Source organism: Drosophila ficusphila, unplaced genomic scaffold (genome assembly GCF_018152265.1).
Source record: "Drosophila ficusphila isolate 14025-0441.05 unplaced genomic scaffold, ASM1815226v1 contig_791, whole genome shotgun sequence".
Lineage (NCBI taxonomy): Eukaryota > Metazoa > Arthropoda > Insecta > Diptera > Drosophilidae > Drosophila > Drosophila ficusphila.
This window is the reverse complement of record NW_025064737.1, coordinates 11368754-11387164: the sequence shown is the minus strand read 5'-3', so window position 1 is coordinate 11387164 and position 18411 is coordinate 11368754. Positions and strand designations below refer to the sequence as shown.

The 18411-nt window shown below is 39.0% G+C and overlaps 5 protein-coding genes across 12 annotated transcripts in view; 4 read left to right on the top strand and 1 right to left on the bottom strand.

Moving 5' to 3' along the window:
• LOC108098901 (protein tipE) overlaps nt 1–9303 on the top strand; it is a 30795-nt gene extending 21492 nt beyond the window's left edge. Inside the window, exon 2 of the mRNA XM_017202097.2 lies at nt 6851–9303. Coding sequence (XP_017057586.1) covers nt 6851–6920 — 70 coding nt within the window. The 3' untranslated portion in view covers nt 6921–9303. The remainder of the gene's footprint in view (nt 1–6850) is intronic.
• LOC108098903 lies at nt 2121–18378 on the bottom strand. 8 transcript variants are annotated; one of them, XR_001771889.2, is made up of 4 exons: nt 17845–18378; nt 10006–10027; nt 3521–4468; nt 2121–2892 (listed from the first exon to the last, which is right to left on the bottom strand). XR_001771889.2 is itself a non-coding variant. In XM_017202099.2 (3 exons), the coding sequence occupies exons 1-3, from the start codon at nt 18064–18066 to the stop codon at nt 2497–2499; spliced, it is 504 nt and encodes a 167-aa protein (XP_017057588.1). In that variant the 5' UTR covers nt 18067–18378; the 3' UTR covers nt 2121–2496. The 8 variants fall into 8 exon arrangements, 3 of the variants coding, with proteins under 3 accessions (XP_017057588.1, XP_017057590.1, XP_017057589.1); XR_001771890.2 differs by having other exon boundaries at nt 10006–10022; XR_001771891.2 differs by lacking the exon at nt 3521–4468.
• LOC108098905 lies at nt 12505–13051 on the top strand. Its single transcript, XM_017202103.2, has one exon. The coding sequence runs from the start codon at nt 12541–12543 to the stop codon at nt 13003–13005; it is 465 nt and encodes a 154-aa protein (XP_017057592.1). The 5' UTR covers nt 12505–12540; the 3' UTR covers nt 13006–13051.
• Nucleotides 14538–15871, top strand: LOC108098904. The gene is made up of 2 exons (XM_017202102.2): nt 14538–15400; nt 15466–15871. Exons 1-2 carry the CDS (start codon nt 15248–15250, stop codon nt 15805–15807), a joined length of 495 nt encoding a protein of 164 aa, XP_017057591.1. The 5' UTR covers nt 14538–15247; the 3' UTR covers nt 15808–15871.
• LOC108098902 (elongation of very long chain fatty acids protein F-like) lies at nt 16694–17694 on the top strand. Its single transcript, XM_017202098.1, has 2 exons — nt 16694–16940; nt 16999–17694. The coding sequence occupies exons 1-2, from the start codon at nt 16713–16715 to the stop codon at nt 17563–17565; spliced, it is 795 nt and encodes a 264-aa protein (XP_017057587.1). The 5' UTR covers nt 16694–16712; the 3' UTR covers nt 17566–17694.
• Nucleotides 18379–18411: the final 33 nt, after the last annotated feature.

Below are 18411 nucleotides of genomic sequence, written 5' to 3'. Positions count from 1 at the left end.
CGTGGACTGGGTAGCTCTCTCCGAAATCAGAAAACCCAAAAACCAAAAATACCGAAAACCGAAAACCAGAAACTGAAAACCGACAGCCGTCAGCCGAAAACCAGAAATCGAAATGAAAATCGAAATGAGACTGGAAATCAATGCGGGAATGGCAAATAAATCATTTGACCGACCTTTTAACGAACATGGCCCAAAATTTAATTCACTTCCCCGGGCCGAAGTGATAGCCTTCAGGTTGCCGCCACTCAACACGCTTTTCAATCCGGTTCAATATTCACCCGCCAAGTGGAAATCATATTAAAAAAGGGAAGAGGTATGCGAAAAAATTGCGAGACCCCACGATTGAGCTGTGAGCGGAAATTAATCAACGGAAACTAAATTTCTGGCTCTTCAGGCGTTTTCCAGGTGACTCCACTAAAAGAAAAAAAGAAGACTGATTTTAAAAAATAAACAAAGAACTCATTGGAAATATATTTAAATCAATTAGTGGAATAACAATCAATCTATTTGAAACGTATTTAATTCTAATTGAAACAAACATGGTTTGCCTATGAAGTTTCCATTTAAAAAACCTATTACTTAAATAAATATCAGTGGTATATCTTTCTAAATAAATTATTTTAAATTGTTTTTTTTCGATATAATTTAATTTAAAGTGCAAGCATCCCACCGGACTTTCCCTTTTGGTTTCCTGCCACATCGATTGCATTTACAACCCGTCACCCGACATCGAGAATAAAAAATGTTTATTTGCATAAATCCTTTTCGGCCAGTTTGGATTTTTCTATTCCCCTGGAGCGGGTCCGGGTGGCTCTTATTTATGGCCAGCGGGCTAGACATCACGTAGCTGGTTTGATTAATGGCCGCCGGGCGGACACATCTTCATGTCTTCTTTGTTGGCCCCGTCGAGAAATGGAAAAGAGTGGAACAGAACTGAGAACTGAGAACGGAGAAACTTTTCCTCGAACACTCGCCAAAGTTTTCAGCGCGAGGACAGATGATGAATTGCCGGTGCTTTCGGCCAGGGCTACTTAATATCAATGGCCCCTGTTGACTTGGCCAAGACAAGCGTTCCACCCCCCGCTCCTCCGTCTTCCGTCTTCCGTCTTCATTTGAGTTTCTTGGTTTCTTGTTTGAGTTCGGCTCGAGTTCCAATGCAAGTTGGCAATTGATTCGGGCCACGCCCACGCAAATGACAAAACAAAAGTTAGCAACGCCCCACTTGTTTTCTGGCTTCGAAAAATGCAACCTGACTTTTGTTTGACTTGACTTGAAAAGAAAGCGGGGGAAGAAGTCATTGATTTGAAATGTCAGTTGGCGGTGGTGACCTACAGGCTGGCTGTCATTGGAAGTGTTCAAGGTGCTGGAGGTCTAACATACATACATATGGACATACACACACACATCTCCCAGGACGAAGAACAACGGAGAAGCTCAACAAGTATCCGAAGCACAATGTATCTGCAGTTGCAGCGCCTTGACACACAAAACTTTTGCCCCGTCGTCCATGAGGCAGTCACGTGCCATCAGCAGCGCCGCAAGGAAAAGCCTAACCGAATATTCTCCATCTAGCTGCGAGCTTTATGCAAATTTCAACCCCTTGCCACTCCCCCCGCCCCCCGCCGCCCAAAAAGAAAGGACGAAGGCGAGGGGCGAGTGAGTACTTCTCAAATCGCAGAGCGACCTCGACGCACCACATTTTCCCGTCAACTCAGACGACGAGGACAACAAGAGCGCTCAGCGCTTTCATTTGCATTTAAAGTGCTGCCATATGGCCAGCAAATATCAGTGGGAGAGACAACACCGATATATGGCCAACCCATGGGGCGTGGCACACTCATTTCCCTTTCCCTATTTTTCGCCACCCACGGCATTCGTCAAAAAAAAAACACACAAAAAGATTATCCAGTTCATATATACTGTGGGAAATGGAGAAACGTGCCAAGCCATATTGAAGCTGTTAAAAAATTTAAATATCGCAGTATACTATACACATACGCGAATGTCATCGAATGCACTTTTTACCAGTTTTCAAATATTCTTTTCCCCGGTTTTCAGCTCATCGTTTTTTGCCACTGGATTAGTCACTCCCACAGAAAAAAAATTATTATGCAGGACGGTTATTTATAGACTCAGAGTTTATTAAAAAATATTTGTATTTTTTGTGCGTTGATAATATCAAAAACACTTTATTCAAGTATTAATATTAAGACAACATCATGTATGAATGTATAATAAAATCGATTTCACAAACAATTTATTTTTCCGTACATTTAAGTGTCGTTAGCCTTTAGATTTATTTACTGTACAAATATCTATATTTAAATTTAAACATTTATTGAATTACCTAGATTTAAGAACCAACTTTTGCCACCATTGAAAGAATTTGATTTTATCTGTCTAAAGTTCCGCAGAGGAATGAAAGGCGGTCAGGTGGGCAAAGTGAATTCCGAAACGGTTTGCCAAGCTGCACAGATTTCCCGATTTCCCACTCAACTACGGCGCCAAAAACTTAAAGTTGTTGCTGCTTTGAGCTGACAGCCAAAGTCCGTGTCCTCTCAAAAATGTAACTAATGAGATTTTAAGTTTCTCCCGCTTCCATCTCCGCCCAGAAACACTTGTCAGTTTTGTGTGGGTGTTCCGTTCCGGGTGTTCTGAGTGTTCTGAGTGTTCTGGGTGTTCAGAGTGTTCTGGGTGTTTTGGGTGTCGGCATTTGTGTTTACTTGTCGCCTGCAGGCTGTGGATTTGGATAGGAGAGCTGGGAACCTGGCGGCGACCCAGGTGTTGGGCCCCAAAGCCCCGCAGCCCGCAGCATTCTGACCTCTGACCCTCACTTTCGCACCACTCCAATCTTTCCAACTGCCAGTTGTGTCTGTATCTCTGTAGTTGTCTCTGTACACCAAAAAAAAATATATTAAATAAGATAGAAATAGAAGATATAATATATAATTAAATTCAATATTTGTTTAAAAGGCAATGGCATTAACTTATTTTGTAAACTAAATCTTTTCACTAAAATATTGTTTTTAATATAATACTATCGTGACAGATAAAGTATTCTTAAGTCCAGAAGAAATTGTAATTAAAGTTAAATTATATCAATTTAGTTAAGGCTTTTTAGTTTCCATATTTCATTTAAATTTTGCTTTGTTTGTTGGAAGATTTCCTTGGTTCTTTTAAGTTTTTCACTGTGCATTCTCGCCTGTTGTTGTTTTCACGCGCCCGAGGCTGTGTGTCCTTGCAGCGCCAGCGACTTGTTACCAAAGTTTGTGGGACTTTTGGCCAAATGAAAATTTAATGTACCGTGTTTCGGGTTGGCCGGCCTATCCCCATGGCCGCCAAGAAGGCGTGGCGCGTGTAATTTAATTTACACCGAGCATTCAGCACGCCGCAGTGTCAGTGTCGCATTTTCAAATTAAATACATTGCAAAGTTTTGCAATCCGGCGACCTCCGACACTCCCATCCAACTTGCAACATATACACACACTAGCACACCAACACACACACATACACACACACCTGTTTGACCTGGTTTTGCCAGCTTTTCCTGCTCACGGTTGACGGGTTCTGGTCTTGGCCAAGTTGCGCTGCTGCCTTTGGCCATTTCTCACTGCCAGTTGGCATTTACATTGCTTGTTGTCGTTTGTAATAAGCTTCCTTTTGGCCCAAAGGCCACCAGAGTTGGCCAGTTGGGTGGGAGAGTGGGCGAGTGGTCGAGTTAATTGCATAAAGTTCTCGTTCCCCTCATCTTTTGTGGAGTTACTGCTGAAATCTCCGCTCCAACTTTGGTTCCTGTTCTCCCTGCCAAATCAAAACTTTCGACAAAAGTTTCTGTGTGCAAACTACAGAAGAGGAAACCCCATAGTTTTAATCAAGCGTTTTCGGCCTCAAAAGTTCGCAGGCAATATGCATGTTTGCAATCGATTTCAATCATAAATTCAATGAAAAAGTTTCAAGTTTTACATGCATATTGCACACATGAAGTACAAAAATGACACAAAGCCACCGACAGATAACCGCAGGCACTTTTCCAGCTTTTCCAGGGTTTTTATAGCTCTCCAAACTAATTTCATGTTAAATGCAATTGAAAAGGCTTTTTAATTGCATTGGCATCCTTTATATTTTCAATTGCAGTTGCTGTTTCTGTTTCTCTTTCTGTTGCAGTTGCAGCTGCAGCTGCACGGCAGCAATTTGTGCTCGAATTTGTTGCATTTTTAATTGGAACACAGTTTCAACAGCTTGGCAACAATTTGTGCACTTTCCATCTGCCGTGGATTCCCTCTTCCTGTCTTTCCCCTTTTGCTGCCCCAATGAAACTGCATCCTCCCCCTGTTTTTATGTTGTAACTGATGAATGGTCAACACCAGATGGTGCCCATCTCCTGCATCTTATCGCACCCCAAAGTTGAAAACTCAGCAGTTGTGGCACTTTGGCAACTGCGTGAGTGGTGTCCATTTGCAGGATGTGCTGCAAGTAAATAGATTAAGTGCCTTAAACGAAGGTTAGGTCATCAGCATCGAAAGTTAATTCACATGTTAGATTCAAAAACATTCAAAACAAGTATAAAACTGAATGGTACAAACTACTTAAATTAATATTTGAACCCATAAATATTTACGAAGATTGCAGAATAAGTTTTAAATTGTTTTAAAAGCAACTTCTAGTTTTCTTGTAACCTAGGAAAATAAAACTTCTTTATCCCCGTAATATACTTTTTTTTCCAGTTCAGTGTTTTTAAGCATCTCCTTTTAATTATTTCTCTCAAGCGCAATTCGAGGAGTTGCCAACACTCGAGAGCTTCCATAATATCTTTCACTTTCTGCCACTTTTTTGTTTAATTTTTGCACCGTACCCAAAGTTGCAACAACTATTCTGAACTTTCTATGAACCGACCAGTTTAAGAGGTGGTGTGGGTGCTCAAAATTAAGTATGTAAGGCTGGGGATTTATTAAAGGCTAGGAGTTACAAGCTGGCTGGCAAAAGGAACAACTTCCGAGCGGGAAATGAGATTTTTATTTAATTCAATATGAGATGGCGAGTGCAGCTGGCTGAATGGCGGGCTGAATGGACGAATGAATGCGATCATGGACGAGAAAAGAGAGTAAACACAAATAAAACTAAAGTAGAGTGCCAATAAAGCGAACAGCGAGCGCACAGTGGGGGCCATAAGTACGCGTATAAATTACATTTGAAATAGTAAGCGAAAAGGCGATTGTTTCGCATTGCTCTGTTCTTTGTTTCCCATTCGAAAATCCAATGCGAATGGGGAAAGCCAAACCCAAATCCAAACCCAATCTACATCCACATCCGCATCCGCATCCGCAGCGCTTGTCGCATGGAAATCCCCTAAATACAATAAATTTCACATTTCATTTAATTCCATTTCATTTACAATGCGAAACCGAATCCGCAACAAGCAAACAAAGGAGCTCCATTGCTCCAATCCAGTGGGTGCCCATGATAAAGAACCGAGCCGAGCAGCCAGAAGCCAGAAGCCAACCAAAGACTAAGGGAAAAGCGGGAAAAATAAAGAAAATTCAGTGGCAGAAGTAGCAGCGAGTAGTTGGCGTTCCATGGGTCGTGGGGTCAGACAATGAAAGGAAAATATGTATAAGTATACATGTCGGTGTGTATAATAAATAAGCGTAACAATTGAACCAAATAAATGAAATCAGGACTCAGGAGGAGTCAATCCCTCCGAGAAGAACGCATTGCAGTCTTTTTGTGAAAGGCGCTAAGGTGCATACAAATAAATTTGATTTAAAAAGAAAAGCGTTAACTACTTTAAGGCAATTATCAATTTGATGAAATCTAAAAATTCTGGCAATTTGAATAACAAACACTTTACAAGAACAGAATGGGATTTAAAAAGAATTCAGATTGTTTAAAAAGACAAAAAGGATTGCCTAAGATTAAACCCAAAACACACACTTCATATAATATTTATAAATTACCTGACTTGGCCAAAAATGTGTATTTTCCCACGGCAAGGGTGCATAAAAATAAATTGGATTTCAAAAGAAAAGCGTTAACTGCTTTAAGGTAATTATCAATTTAAAGAAATCTAAAAATTCTGGCAATTTGAATAGTAAACACTTTACAAGATCAGAATGAATTTAAAGACTTTACAAGCCCAAATAAATGAAAAGAATTAAGATTGTTTAACAAGACAAAAAGGATTGTCTAAGATAAAACCCAAAGCACACACGTCATATAAAATTTATAAATTACCTAACTTGGCCTTAAATGTGTATTTTGCCATGACAATGCAATGCAATTAGTGAAAGACTGTTGACTGATGGTGAGACTGGAATTAGATTTTGTTGTTTGTGTGGCACAACGTGTTGCAAGTTGTAGCAGCTGTCTGCCTGCATTCGGTGCGATAAAGTTTTCGGCTCTCGGCTTTTCCTTCTTCCCAACTTTTCCATTTCCTTCTGCAGACAAATGCACTGGATGTATTCGCAATATACGTACTTTTCCCCTCTTTGCAATGTGTCTTTGAACTTTTTATGTTCGCCAACTGAAGAGCAAAGAAGTTTAGTCGTGACTATAACTCAGTCCCTGAGATCTTAAATTCTTTTAGCAGATTTTGAAGTCATTAAATATAAAAACTTTATGAGCTTTGAATTTGAAGTATTTAATTTAAGAGTATTTATAAAAGATTTTACAGCAGAAATCAAGGGGGTTTTAAATAAATTGTACAAAATACAGCAGAATGAAAACTTTAAGGAAAGTATCTTTTGTTATGCTAACAGATTGACTGGCAAACCTTGATAAATACAAATTTGTATATGTTTGATATTTGTAAAATGTTTTTCTAATTTTTCCCTCCTTTTTGCTGCATTACAGTGATACTTCGATATCAACGCGAGTGGACATGCTCACGCCTGCTATTGAAGTTTACAAGCCGCCCCTCTGACACAAGGACGACACTGTGGAGAGCAACTTAGGGAATCCCTCGACGAGCAGCGACTTCTAGCAGAACCTGATACAAAGCTCTGCGGAACTAGCTAAGGATAATCTATTTGTTCTTCCAACATAGTGTCGACCCCAAACGAAATTCGAACGCAGATGGGAGATGGCCAAAGTCACCAATGACCAACTCTATCAGAGGTTTTGGTGCAACTAGTAGAGCAGAAAAGAACAGGACAGAACCGAAGAGAAAAGAAATGAATCAGAGCACACAGACAGACACACACACACATAAATTAATAATTGATCCAACTGAATAATTCCTAAGATTGATTAAATTTAGTTACTTTTTAGCGTAAATGATTTTTAAACCAGCCGAAGGGAAACGGAGGAAAAAAAGGCAAAGAGAAGTGTTAATCGGTTAATGAAATAAATCGAAGTCTAGTTGTAAGCTATGTGGCATGTGGCATATGTGTTTGTATCTCTAGCCGCATATACAATATACATGTGTATATGTGTGTCTGTACGAATTATAATATGCAAATTTGGCAATGTGTAAATTTAGTTAAAACCGAATCATTACGGATGTAAAACAACAAATGGCAAATGGCAGAATGAGACAAAACAACACCTAAAACCGACAAATGCAATGGATAATTTTTGTACTGCTGAAAAGGGAAACCAAAATGGAAAACCGAACATTAACGTTAAGTGTACAATTTTGCATTAGGTAATGAATAAGTTTGTAATGCATTAGTAATTAAATACAATACAAAATGTTCAGCTAATCACGAGGAAAGCAAACAGCAACCCAAAACTACAAATGCAACCAAAATAATGTTACGTAAATGTAAATGCAATTGGAAATTCAAATGGAAATTCGGCCAGCGGCAGAAAACATTTTACGCTTCGGTTAATCGCTCCCCAATTCCTCTCCCCACACAGAAATGTAGACACGCCACGCCTCATTTTATATAGGATCCGCCCACATTTTGTAACACCCACAGGCCATCAATCGCTTTTTGGTTTTGCTGTAGAGGAAATCGGTATGAAGATGAAGTTCGTCCTAGACGACATTTCGTATGCCCTTCACAAAGTGCCCCAAGTTGAAAGGATTTGGTCAAATTTCAATCAAGAAATTTCTCGTACTCGTACTTGCGTTACAGTTAATGTTGTTTTTTGAAAAGAACAAAAGAAAGTGGAATACAAAACCCAAATATTTGTGGTGTAGTAAAATGTAAAGGTTAAAATGTTTAAAAGATAATTCAATAATGAACGTTTTTTGACTGTGATCATTTGAATGATATATAGAGGAATATGATATTATTGAGTATTGTTGTTGACAACAAAAAATTACGAAAAGCAATTAACTTCTCGGTCTTGATTCCATCATCAATCAATCAACCAATCAATCAATCAATCAACCAGCACGCCAGAGCACATTTCGCCTAGAAGTTTCTATAGTTCTGTAGTTAGATCACTCCCCCCATAATAATAATCCCACCCACTAAGTCGTAATTCGTAATTCTCTTTGGTTTCGAGGCTGATCATTATCAAACCAACACACTCATAGTCATACACACACACACACACACATATTCGTGCTTGACAATATTTGATTTCTGAAAGGAGTTTCTCAATCATTGCATCACTACGGCACTTTTTCACAGGACATGCTGCGCCCAATTTGTAACTAAAACCGCTTATTCTGTTCCACATTGAGATACAGAGGCTTTGGACGAGGAGGAAAGATTAGGGGATATTGAATGTTAACATTTATTTGTATAAGCTGCAGAACATTGTTGGATTTAGAGGAACCTGCATAGTTTTTTGATATTCATGTAGATACATGTAAATGCCACTCACTAAACTTAAGGACACCACGATGGCATCAAGGATAATTGCATTATATTTGTAATATCAAACTGTTCATAGTTAAGACAAAGCAAGCCACAAGAAAAACAAAAAGAAACCAAAATAAGAAACAATTAACAGAGAACACAAATAACAAGAAAATGTATATAAGCTGACTAGAAAATTGGTAATAGAAACTTTTGAAAAAACAAACGAACTCAAAGTAACAAACAAATGAAGCTACAACAAAGTGCATATAATTTTGATAGTTAAGCTAATTTTAATACATTTTTTAAGACACAGCAAGAGGGCAAAGGTACTACGATAAGTAAACCAAACCAAACCAAAAAATAGGAAAATTACAAACCAACTGAGGAGAAGCCGTGAAAATTATTCCATTTTTACACTCGTTAATTGGTTTTGTTGTTACCGTAAATAATGCAATAAACATTCGCATATTTCTTAACTATTATTGTTATTATTATCATTGTTGTTATTACCATATATAAATGAAGATGAAAATTTGAATTTGACAATTGCACAATGTTTTTTTATACACCGCAAATTGGCTTTGTCAGTGCAAGGAAATTCGTTTTATAAATTCGATCAACTTGAAAGCATGTCTGGCATTTAAAGCGGACACCACACGCATTGAACAACGGACATTAATTTATACATATATAATGATGAGAGAAATAATGGAAAATAATAGAACTAGAACGCATATTGAATAATAAATGAGACATACATATTATTGAAGGAAATTAAAAAGAACATAACAAAACAGATGCATTCTTTGGCCTTTTCACTTTTGTGGTTTCCAGAATGGCAAAACGTCTAAGTAAGTATTGCTGCAACTTTTGCTATTTCCCAGCTCGAATGTTCCGTGAAGTAAATTAAACAAATCCCCAACATTTCTACTCAAAACCACCAGGCAGCAGGAATTATCTCAAGCCATCGTCCGTCATTCCAGGCTGTTGGTTTTTTCCCCCGACAGCAGAGGGGGTTTTTGGGAGGTCGGTTCCCCCGATATTACGACATTACAATGGCGGTGAAATGGGAAAGTGGGAGGTGGGTGGTTGAACCTCTTGTGTATCGACGCAGTCGCGAGTTGTGCCTCCACCGACAACAAAATGAAATGAAGTGAAATGAAATCAAAGGCATCCATCGTTGACGGAGGCACCAGAAGCCAACGCATAGCGGCACACACATGCAACATTGCGGCACAGGTAGCTTACCTGGATGGGTGGGGGAACTACACTGAAAGAAAAATAAAAAATAAGAAAAATAAGAAAGCAAGAAATAAATAATAAGAAAATAACGTTAAAAATATTATATAATCAATATAAATATATATTATAGACATCCATAAACTTACTTTATTAGTGCGGAGTTTCCATTTAAACTTTACTTTGACCCTAAATAAAATTTTTAAATATATTACCTTTATATTTGTAAAAAAAATAGATCATCTTTAAAATTGCAATTGTTGCACAATTTTCTTAGGAAAATAATTTTTTTATTTGCTTCGTTTTCATGAAAATATTTTTAAATTCCACTTTATTATATTCCGATTTCGTCTCTCACCTTCGAAATCTGAACATGTCATATTAAAATGTTTCCTGTGGAGACTTTCCCCACTTTATGGGGTAGCTCGTCCGCACATCCTTGCCACCAGATGATGTTTACACTTGAGCTGCAACATTGGCAAACACAATCTACATGCCACAACCCCCGCCACCCCTCTGGGCCACCCACGTTCCACCACCGATTTTCCTGCTCCTCTTACTCCGTTTATTGTGTTTCCGCGAAGAGGGAAAAAGAAGAAATTGCCGTGGTTTCTGCGGAGCAGGATTCGATCCAAGTTGTTTGCCCTCCACAAGCCAAAAACTGAGTTAGCTCGACTCTGCGGTCGTCTTCTGCGAAGGAAGCAAAAACACATTCCCCAGCAGTCGATGAAGTTGGGGGAACGATGTCATAACCGTAAGCCCCAGTTGATCCTTCATCGATTAGTTGGGCAGGAAGCGAATCGCTTATGCCGGATGCTCGTCCACAAAATCCTGCCACAAAGTTGCGAGCACAAATCGCACAAAGGATAGAGGACCTCGGGCCACGCATCCCTCAACAGGTAATCGGTTACAGTCAGTGATGGAATGTTCTTTAATAGGAATTTGCATGTAAGTTTGTACAAAATGTACTATTTCTTCAATATAAGTTGGTACTTAAAGTAATTTCTTTAAATACAATTATCTAACATATTCATTATACTTCTTTACAAATCCTATACATATCTGCAAAGTTATAAAAAAGTTGATATAAAACTACAAATTTATTGAATCGACCAATTTCTTTGCATGGTTTTATATTTTTTTATGAGGGATATAATGAGTAACTAAACAACTATTTAACCCATTAGAATCTTTCATTCGTTTATAATTCAGATCATCAATCTCATTAGTGTTCTAAATTTCTAAAAAATGTAAACGCGTATGTACTTTAAAGTCAGCGAAAAGTACCTTTCCCAACACTGCCGATATCCCGCCGATTGATGAGCTTGGAATTGGAAAAGAGGCAGTCGAATGAAGCGCTCCACTTGGAGCAGCAATTGAGAGAACAACGAGCTTAACAAGCTGCCATTTTGCTCCAGGGGCGCTTTTTGTTTCCGACTTTCCTGTCTGTCTGTCTGTCCGTCCCTCTGCCACCGAATGGAAAGTGGAAAAGCGGAAAAGCGGATGGGAAAGGGGCAGGTAGTTGGCACTCCAATTGAACACATTAATGTGTCACTTTCGTCGGATCCCGGAGCAAGTTTCGGTGCGTCGGGAATGCCATAAATCAACACCCCGGCCATCGTCATGGAGAGCTATCGATTAGCCAGGCTAACCTTCGGATTGGAGGCATTAAACATGAGGCATTGGCAATGGGGCTACAAGTGAGAGGAGAGAGGCATGTGGCATGGGGCATGAGGTATGAGGCATGAGGTGTGCTGCTGCAGCGGCGAATGCAACCACCAAAACCTGGACAGGTGCCCCTCCGCGCTGCTCCTTGGGCCTCAATATTTATGAACTTGACTTTCGGTTAGCTAACAGCCATCAGCCATCAGAACTTCACCCTTTTTTCCGCACCCACCGCTCCACCGCTCGTCATCGGTTCCGGCCAGACACGAACGGGTATGAAAAGGTTCGCATGACTGCAGGAAATTACCATAATTTCAATTTAAGAAATTGAACGAATTCCGTTCTTGGCTGAAAAGAGAGCAGCGTCGACCGCCAAAAGAGTTGAGAAGTTCTCAGCCGAAGAGCTGTAGAGTTTAAAGGAGCTTTCACACATGACGCCATAGAAGAGAAGCGTAGATTGTTTTAAAACACTAGCTTTAAGACAAAAAAAACCTTTATAACACTATCTTCCAGGGATACTTTTATAACCTTTCCTGGTTGATTAAATGATTTTAAATTATTAAAGTAATTAGATTCAAATGGTGAAAAGTTTAGTAAAAGTATAATAGTTTCAAAAAAGATTTAAAAGATATTCAACATGGTTATTTTTGCATAAAAGCAATACATTTTTGAGGTTTTGGGCTTAATTTCCAAATGTATTACCATTCTTTTTTTTTGGCTTATTAAATGAGCAATTTCGTTATAAATTTCGAATAGAGTTTCCACTTTTACAATGCATTTTGAGGTTATGTTGCAACTTTCTGTTTTCCAATACTATCCTTTGACATTTGAACTGTCAGATAAGCTTTTATTTCTTCAAAACTGCAAGTCATTGGTGTAATGGATGTGACGATGTGCGAGATGTGCCCGAAAAAGATTGACAACTTAGTTACCGGACTTTGTGACCGTTGTATGCCCATTTGGGCTGAAAAAACCCAACCGGAAAAGATGAGATTCACTCTGGACCAAACTAGGGCTATGATCGTGGGAATGGCCCGTGGTCCACAGGATTTGAGGCGAATGGATCCCGTCTTTCGAGTGGCGGCTAAAAGAACGAGGTTACTGCGTCTACAAAAAGTTCAGTTGTTCCAGAAGGTGCGCTTCCATTTCCAGCAGGGCATTCTCAACACTCCATTCCACGACCCGCAGCCCAAATATGTCGTCGAAGAGGACTATTGGAATGTTCCGGACATCCTGGATGAGGATTTAATCTCGTTCCAGAAGGATATTGACCTGCTGAGCGATGTGCCACAGCAGTTGGCTAAAGACCCTGACCAGAACAACAACAAAAACCCAAAAATATAAAAAAAGACAAAAAAAAAAAGAATGTGATTTTAAAATATTATGCACTGTGCTGTTAATATTTACAAAATTTGTATACTATCTTAAAACATTTTATACATATATAATTTATATACATGCATCTGGTGCGATTTTTAAAAAAAATTAAAAATAAAGTATACCATTAATAATTTCCTTTCTTAATATTTGTTTATGCCTTTTATGATGCAAACCCTTCCCAAATGTACAAAAAATTACCAAAATTCACTGATTTTAAGTCCACAACTTTTTCAATTTCAATCTGATTTTAAAGTGGCATACCTCTAAAAGTTCCTATTTTTATTCTTTAACCAACTGCATCACTAGAATATTTTTTATTTTTTGCCCGACCTTTTTTTTTAATTTTTTTGATCCCAATGTCGTATTAAAACCTAAAGTTCATCAGCTGGTGATAATATGCAATTACCAACTCGACCACAAGTCAATTGCTGTTGGACAGGGAATCTTTGGAGGGATTGAATGTGATACTTCGTAATTGGCACTTTTGGCCGGTGTAATAAATTACCCAAATGCAGGCCCAAACATTTCGACGCAGGCAGGCAACGGTCAAGTCAAAACCAATTGGACAAATGTGATGGCCAGGTCATCATTACCAGGCCACAATAGCTGGCCATCCGCCAATGGCCATTGGCCATCAGCTATCGGACATCAAGCTCCGACTGTCTCCGGGGGCTCATGGACATTTTGCTAATGAAAATGTTTATTCAAATTTACGTCAATGGATGTGTTTACACAAATGACCATCAATCTACATAAATAAACGCAAGTAAAAAGCCGTCATGTGTCCGTGTGCCTCTGAGTACTGCGTATTGTTCTTTCCGCTGGCATTGTTCAACAATTTGTTTAATGAGAAAACTAATAAATCAAATGCGCCGTCAATTACAATCAAATTTATTCTGGGACGACGGCGACAAAGGATCCACTCGAAATACGGATCGATAGATTGATTTCAATAAAAAGTGAGTTAAACTGGTAAGGCAAAACTTAAAGATAAATCGAAGAAAGTAAGTGAAAAACTATTGTTAAAATTAATAAAGATAAATCTGCGCCGTCAGAAATGAAATCTTTTTTAAGGAAATATTAGTTAAAATATTAGGTTATGTAACCTAATAATAAACATGTTGGTGTTTAACTGAAATCATTTGTTCACAAGGCTGTGAATTAAATACCTCGAATACCAGATGACCAAAGTCCAAGGGGAATTTCGAAGCCGCCTGCTAAGTGGCAGGATGAGAGAGGCCAGTCGGAGGACATTAGTCAAGTGCAACAGCTTTCGAATGAACATAAATTGAGCATGCTGCGCTGCACTGGAGGACAGATGAAGACGAGGACGAGGGAGGCGTGTGCCAACCCGAAGGGGAATCTCCTGCAGAACTTGGGACCCAGTTGCTCCTTTTGGCCGACTGGTGTCGTAATTAAAGGCAGTCGCGCAATAACGAAGAGAAATGCCCGCTGCCAACGAGGAGCGGAGGATGCGCTTCTAATTTATTTGTTTTTCTCACTTGACTTTTATTTACACGGGCATTGGCATGTGAGTGGCATGAAGTGGAACGGAAAAGGGGTAAACTTGGGTGGTTTTGTGGGGGGGATTAAGGGGGGTTTTGGGTGGTTTTTCTGGATCTGCTTTCGGTTGGCTTGCGAAGAGATATTGCAACTGCCTGCCGCCGTTTGTTACCTTTGTTTGTGAAAGTTCTCCGTGCGCCGGTTTTTTTTTTTTTTTTTTTTTGTTTTTTGGGGCTAGGGCAAAGTGCCAAATTGGCCTAATGGCGTTAATGCGAATACGAGTCGAGACTGAACCAGCCAGCAACTTGGTCCCCACATCAAAGGTCGTTTACAGAGCACCCGTTTCGGTTTCAGTTTCAGTTTCGAGTTCCAGATTTGGATGCAGATGCAGTTGCATTTCGAGAGATTGGGTGCAGTTGCCAAGGAGAAGGCTTAATGGACCCACTCCCACTGGCCACTCACAATGCAATGCAAATCAAAGCACTCAAAAAGTTAAGCAATTTGGCAACGAATGCTAATGGAAGTCGAGCACATTCCTGGGACTCATTTCGGCTTTGCTTCATTTAAGTTTTAATTCCCGCTGACTTGGCATGTTCTTGAAATTCGAAAAAGGAACTTGGCTAATCGCAAATTGTCTGAAAGCAATGCAATCCATGAGAAAGCTATCATTTAGCAAAGGAATTTCATATGTAATACTTTGGTTATGCTACACATTTTGTTGGTAGTTAACCCATTAACTAGTGGGAGAAATCTTTATTTGAATATGGCACCTTTTTCCGCCTGTTCCATTTGCATGGGAAGAACTCGAAAGATGGTCAAGGATCCCCTCTCCTCAAAGCAAGTCTACGTGTGTCCGGTAGGAAACCATTTCGACAAATTCCCCCTACAAATGTATTAAATAGAAGACCTAACTTTTCACAGAAATGCTGCAACAGCAAGTTGCATAAAAAAATGCATTCAATTGGAGCAGATAAATTAAAGAAGAATGTGCACGTAAAATCTTTGGCAAATGAATCGAAAGCCTGCCAGGATAAAAATCAAATCTCCAAGATTCCAGGTGATGGATGTCCAACGACCAAGAGCAAATGTTATAAAAAACTAGAAGGTGAAAAGGGAAACCAAGCAATCAAAGAGGAGGATTCCAGGGATATCAGCAAAAGCACTCAAATGTTTCCACAAAAAATCACTCCTCCTCTCATGCAACTTGTGGTGATTAAAGACCGAAAGTATGTGGCCATCAGTGAAACAGCTGACGACGAGTGAAATTATATTAAAACCTATTTTTATATTATAAAAGCTGAATTTAATTAAACTATTTTCGGTGTCAGCTCATTTCCATTTCACCAAACAAACAAAAGAGAAGCCTATCGAATGCGGAATTCTCTAACCTCGCTTCAAATGAATTTTTCATGGAAATTTTTTTTTAATTTATTTGAACAAATAGCAATCCTATACTGAATTCTAAGTTGACCACATTTAGTTGCCAATTTGTTTGGCTGTTGCCACTTTTGTTGCACCAGATGTGCGTGATGCGGCGATATTTGTTTACTTCCCATTTCCGCATCCGCTTCGACTGGCATCGCTGCAGTCACAACTTTGCCACGCCCACTGCGTAACTCGATGCGATACCGCCCACAAAAACAGGTAACTACCAACTTCGAACTACCCGTAACCGAATACCATTCGAGTTTCGCATGTGCGTGATTTTCGAACATTTCCCGGGAGCTCATTAAACTTTTAATGGAATTTCCATAATCATGTTTAAAGTTGCGAAGGACCCGGCGACGTTTCGTATTATTAGTATTGATTAAAAACAGAAGCTAACAATTTCCAAGGTAATAAATGTTATTAAAATATGTGTTAAAGGCTTTAACCATTTGGTTAACCTGAAACTTAAAATGGTTATGGAAAATAAGTACCCTTTTGTAGAACAAACATATTCTTTTTGGCATTGATACATTGAAATCCCGTAACCTTTAAGAAGCAATTGTATTTTGTACATAGACCTATAAAACATAGCACACTTTTAATGTAGTATTTAGCACAAGTGATTGAAACGCACTCACGCAAAAATTACCAATTCAAACGAATTGTCCAATTCAACATTGTAGGGCACGATATTGGGTAGTCTGGTTTCCATCGACGCACAGAAAGCACACATAACGGCAATGTTTGACGATTTCATTGATTTTTTAAAGAAATCACCGTCCGATCCTGTGCGAATGCCACTTTTGAGCAGTCATGGACCCATCCTGATGATCTTGGGCAGCTATTTGCTTTTCATAAAGGTCGTTGGACCAAAGATCATGGAAAAACGAAAGGCATTTGATCTGCGCGGATTAATAAAGGCCTACAACATAATGCAGATCCTGTACAACGGAGTTTTGTTTGTTTTCGTAAGTAATCAGTTGGAAAAGTGAACCTTTCAATTGTAAAACAATCCCCAACTTTCAGGCAATCCATTTTATGCTCGGTCCTGGCGCGTTTAACTTTAAATGCATCACCAATTTGCCACCGAACCATGAGTACAAAACCTGGGAACGCCGGCTGTCCTACGCGTATTTCTTTAATAAGCTGTTGGATCTGATGGAAACGGTATTCTTCGTCCTGCGGAAGAGGGATCGCCAGATATCCTTCCTGCACGTCTTCCATCACATGTACGTGCCGTACTTCAGCTTCATCTATTTCTACTACTACGGATATGGAGGACACGGCTTCTTCATGTGCTTCTTCAACGTAGTAGTGCACACAATGATGTACACGTACTACTACCAATCCTCGCTGAATCGGAACTCAAAGAAGGATCTCTGGTGGAAGAAGTACATCACCATTGCTCAGCTCGTTCAGTTCGGGATTCTTTTGACGCACAGTATTTATTCGCTGCGACAACCAGACTGTCCATCCGTCCGATTTTCAGCTACTTGCACGGGATTCATTTCCGTCGTATTTATTATTTTGTTCAGCAACTTTTACTATCATGCCTATATTCGGCCCAAAAAGAACGACCAGAAGATGCCTTAAATACAACTTAGCAGTGAAGTAATGAGATCTTCATAGAAATAAAAAATGATAGCTTACGATTTCAATAAACAACAATAGTTACAAAATAACAATGTTACTTATGACTTTCTTATTGACCAGCCCAAAAACACTTTTTGTAATTGAACTCATAAGCACATCGAATCCTTATGAACATTTAGCTGATTTATCAATCTCGGAAACGATTTTCATCCACAATATTTTCTTAACTTATTTCTTACCAAGTTTGTTTAAACTACTATTGAAATACCACTTCCTTACCTTCTTTATGCTATTCCCATTTGATTTGATAAAAACTAACAAAATATGTAGGAGAATGTTGTCAGGGTTTGGCCATATTTTGACCTATGCCCATAAGTACTGAACGAATGACAATTTAGAATAAGTTTGTACATACTTGGAAAGGTTTGTGGGCATCTTCAGAAAATCGTTAACAATATCGTTACGTGGTGGAATAAAATTGAATTCAGGTAAATCTAACATTATTTTGTTAATTTATTTTATTATTCGGGATTTTAAAGTAACTTTTATGCTCAACTTGCGGATGACATGTTGTAATTTTGAGTAATGACACCTTTTGGCCAGGTTAAGGAAACTTTTCCGAACACTTTTCCTTCACATAAAAAAAAAATCCCGAAATGAGTAGACACGTGGAAAGTTTCTTGTGAAAGATAGAAGTTCCTTGACACGCACAAACAGATGGCACTAGTACGAATATTCAAAATATTGAGATGGCCCAAGCCTGACAACGGTCCAACCCTGACTACATTCCGCTACTTTTGTTATTTAACATGTTCTTATGAAGGTGAGTACAGAAGCCATTTTCTT

Coding starts and splice junctions, on each gene's coding strand:
- LOC108098902 (XM_017202098.1), top strand. CDS start 16,713: ATGTTTGACGATTTCATTGATTTTTTAAAGAAATCACCGTCCGATCCT. Junction 16,941..16,998: donor ACGGAGTTTTGTTTGTTTTC/GTAAGTAATCAG, acceptor CCCAACTTTCAG/GCAATCCATTTTATGCTCGG.
- LOC108098904 (XM_017202102.2), top strand. CDS start 15,248: ATGCTACACATTTTGTTGGTAGTTAACCCATTAACTAGTGGGAGAAAT. Junction 15,401..15,465: donor AGCAAGTCTACGTGTGTCCG/GTAGGAAACCAT, acceptor AACTTTTCACAG/AAATGCTGCAACAGCAAGTT.
- LOC108098903 (XM_017202099.2), bottom strand. CDS start 18,066: ATGTTAGATTTACCTGAATTCAATTTTATTCCACCACGTAACGATATT. Junction 10,028..17,980: donor ATGCCCACAAACCTTTCCAA/GTATGTACAAAC, acceptor TTTTTCTTTCAG/TGTAGTTCCCCCACCCATCC. Junction 2,893..10,005: donor TAGTTCCCCCACCCATCCAG/GTAAGCTACCTG, acceptor TTTGGTGTACAG/AGACAACTACAGAGATACAG.
- LOC108098905 (XM_017202103.2), top strand. CDS start 12,541: ATGGATGTGACGATGTGCGAGATGTGCCCGAAAAAGATTGACAACTTA.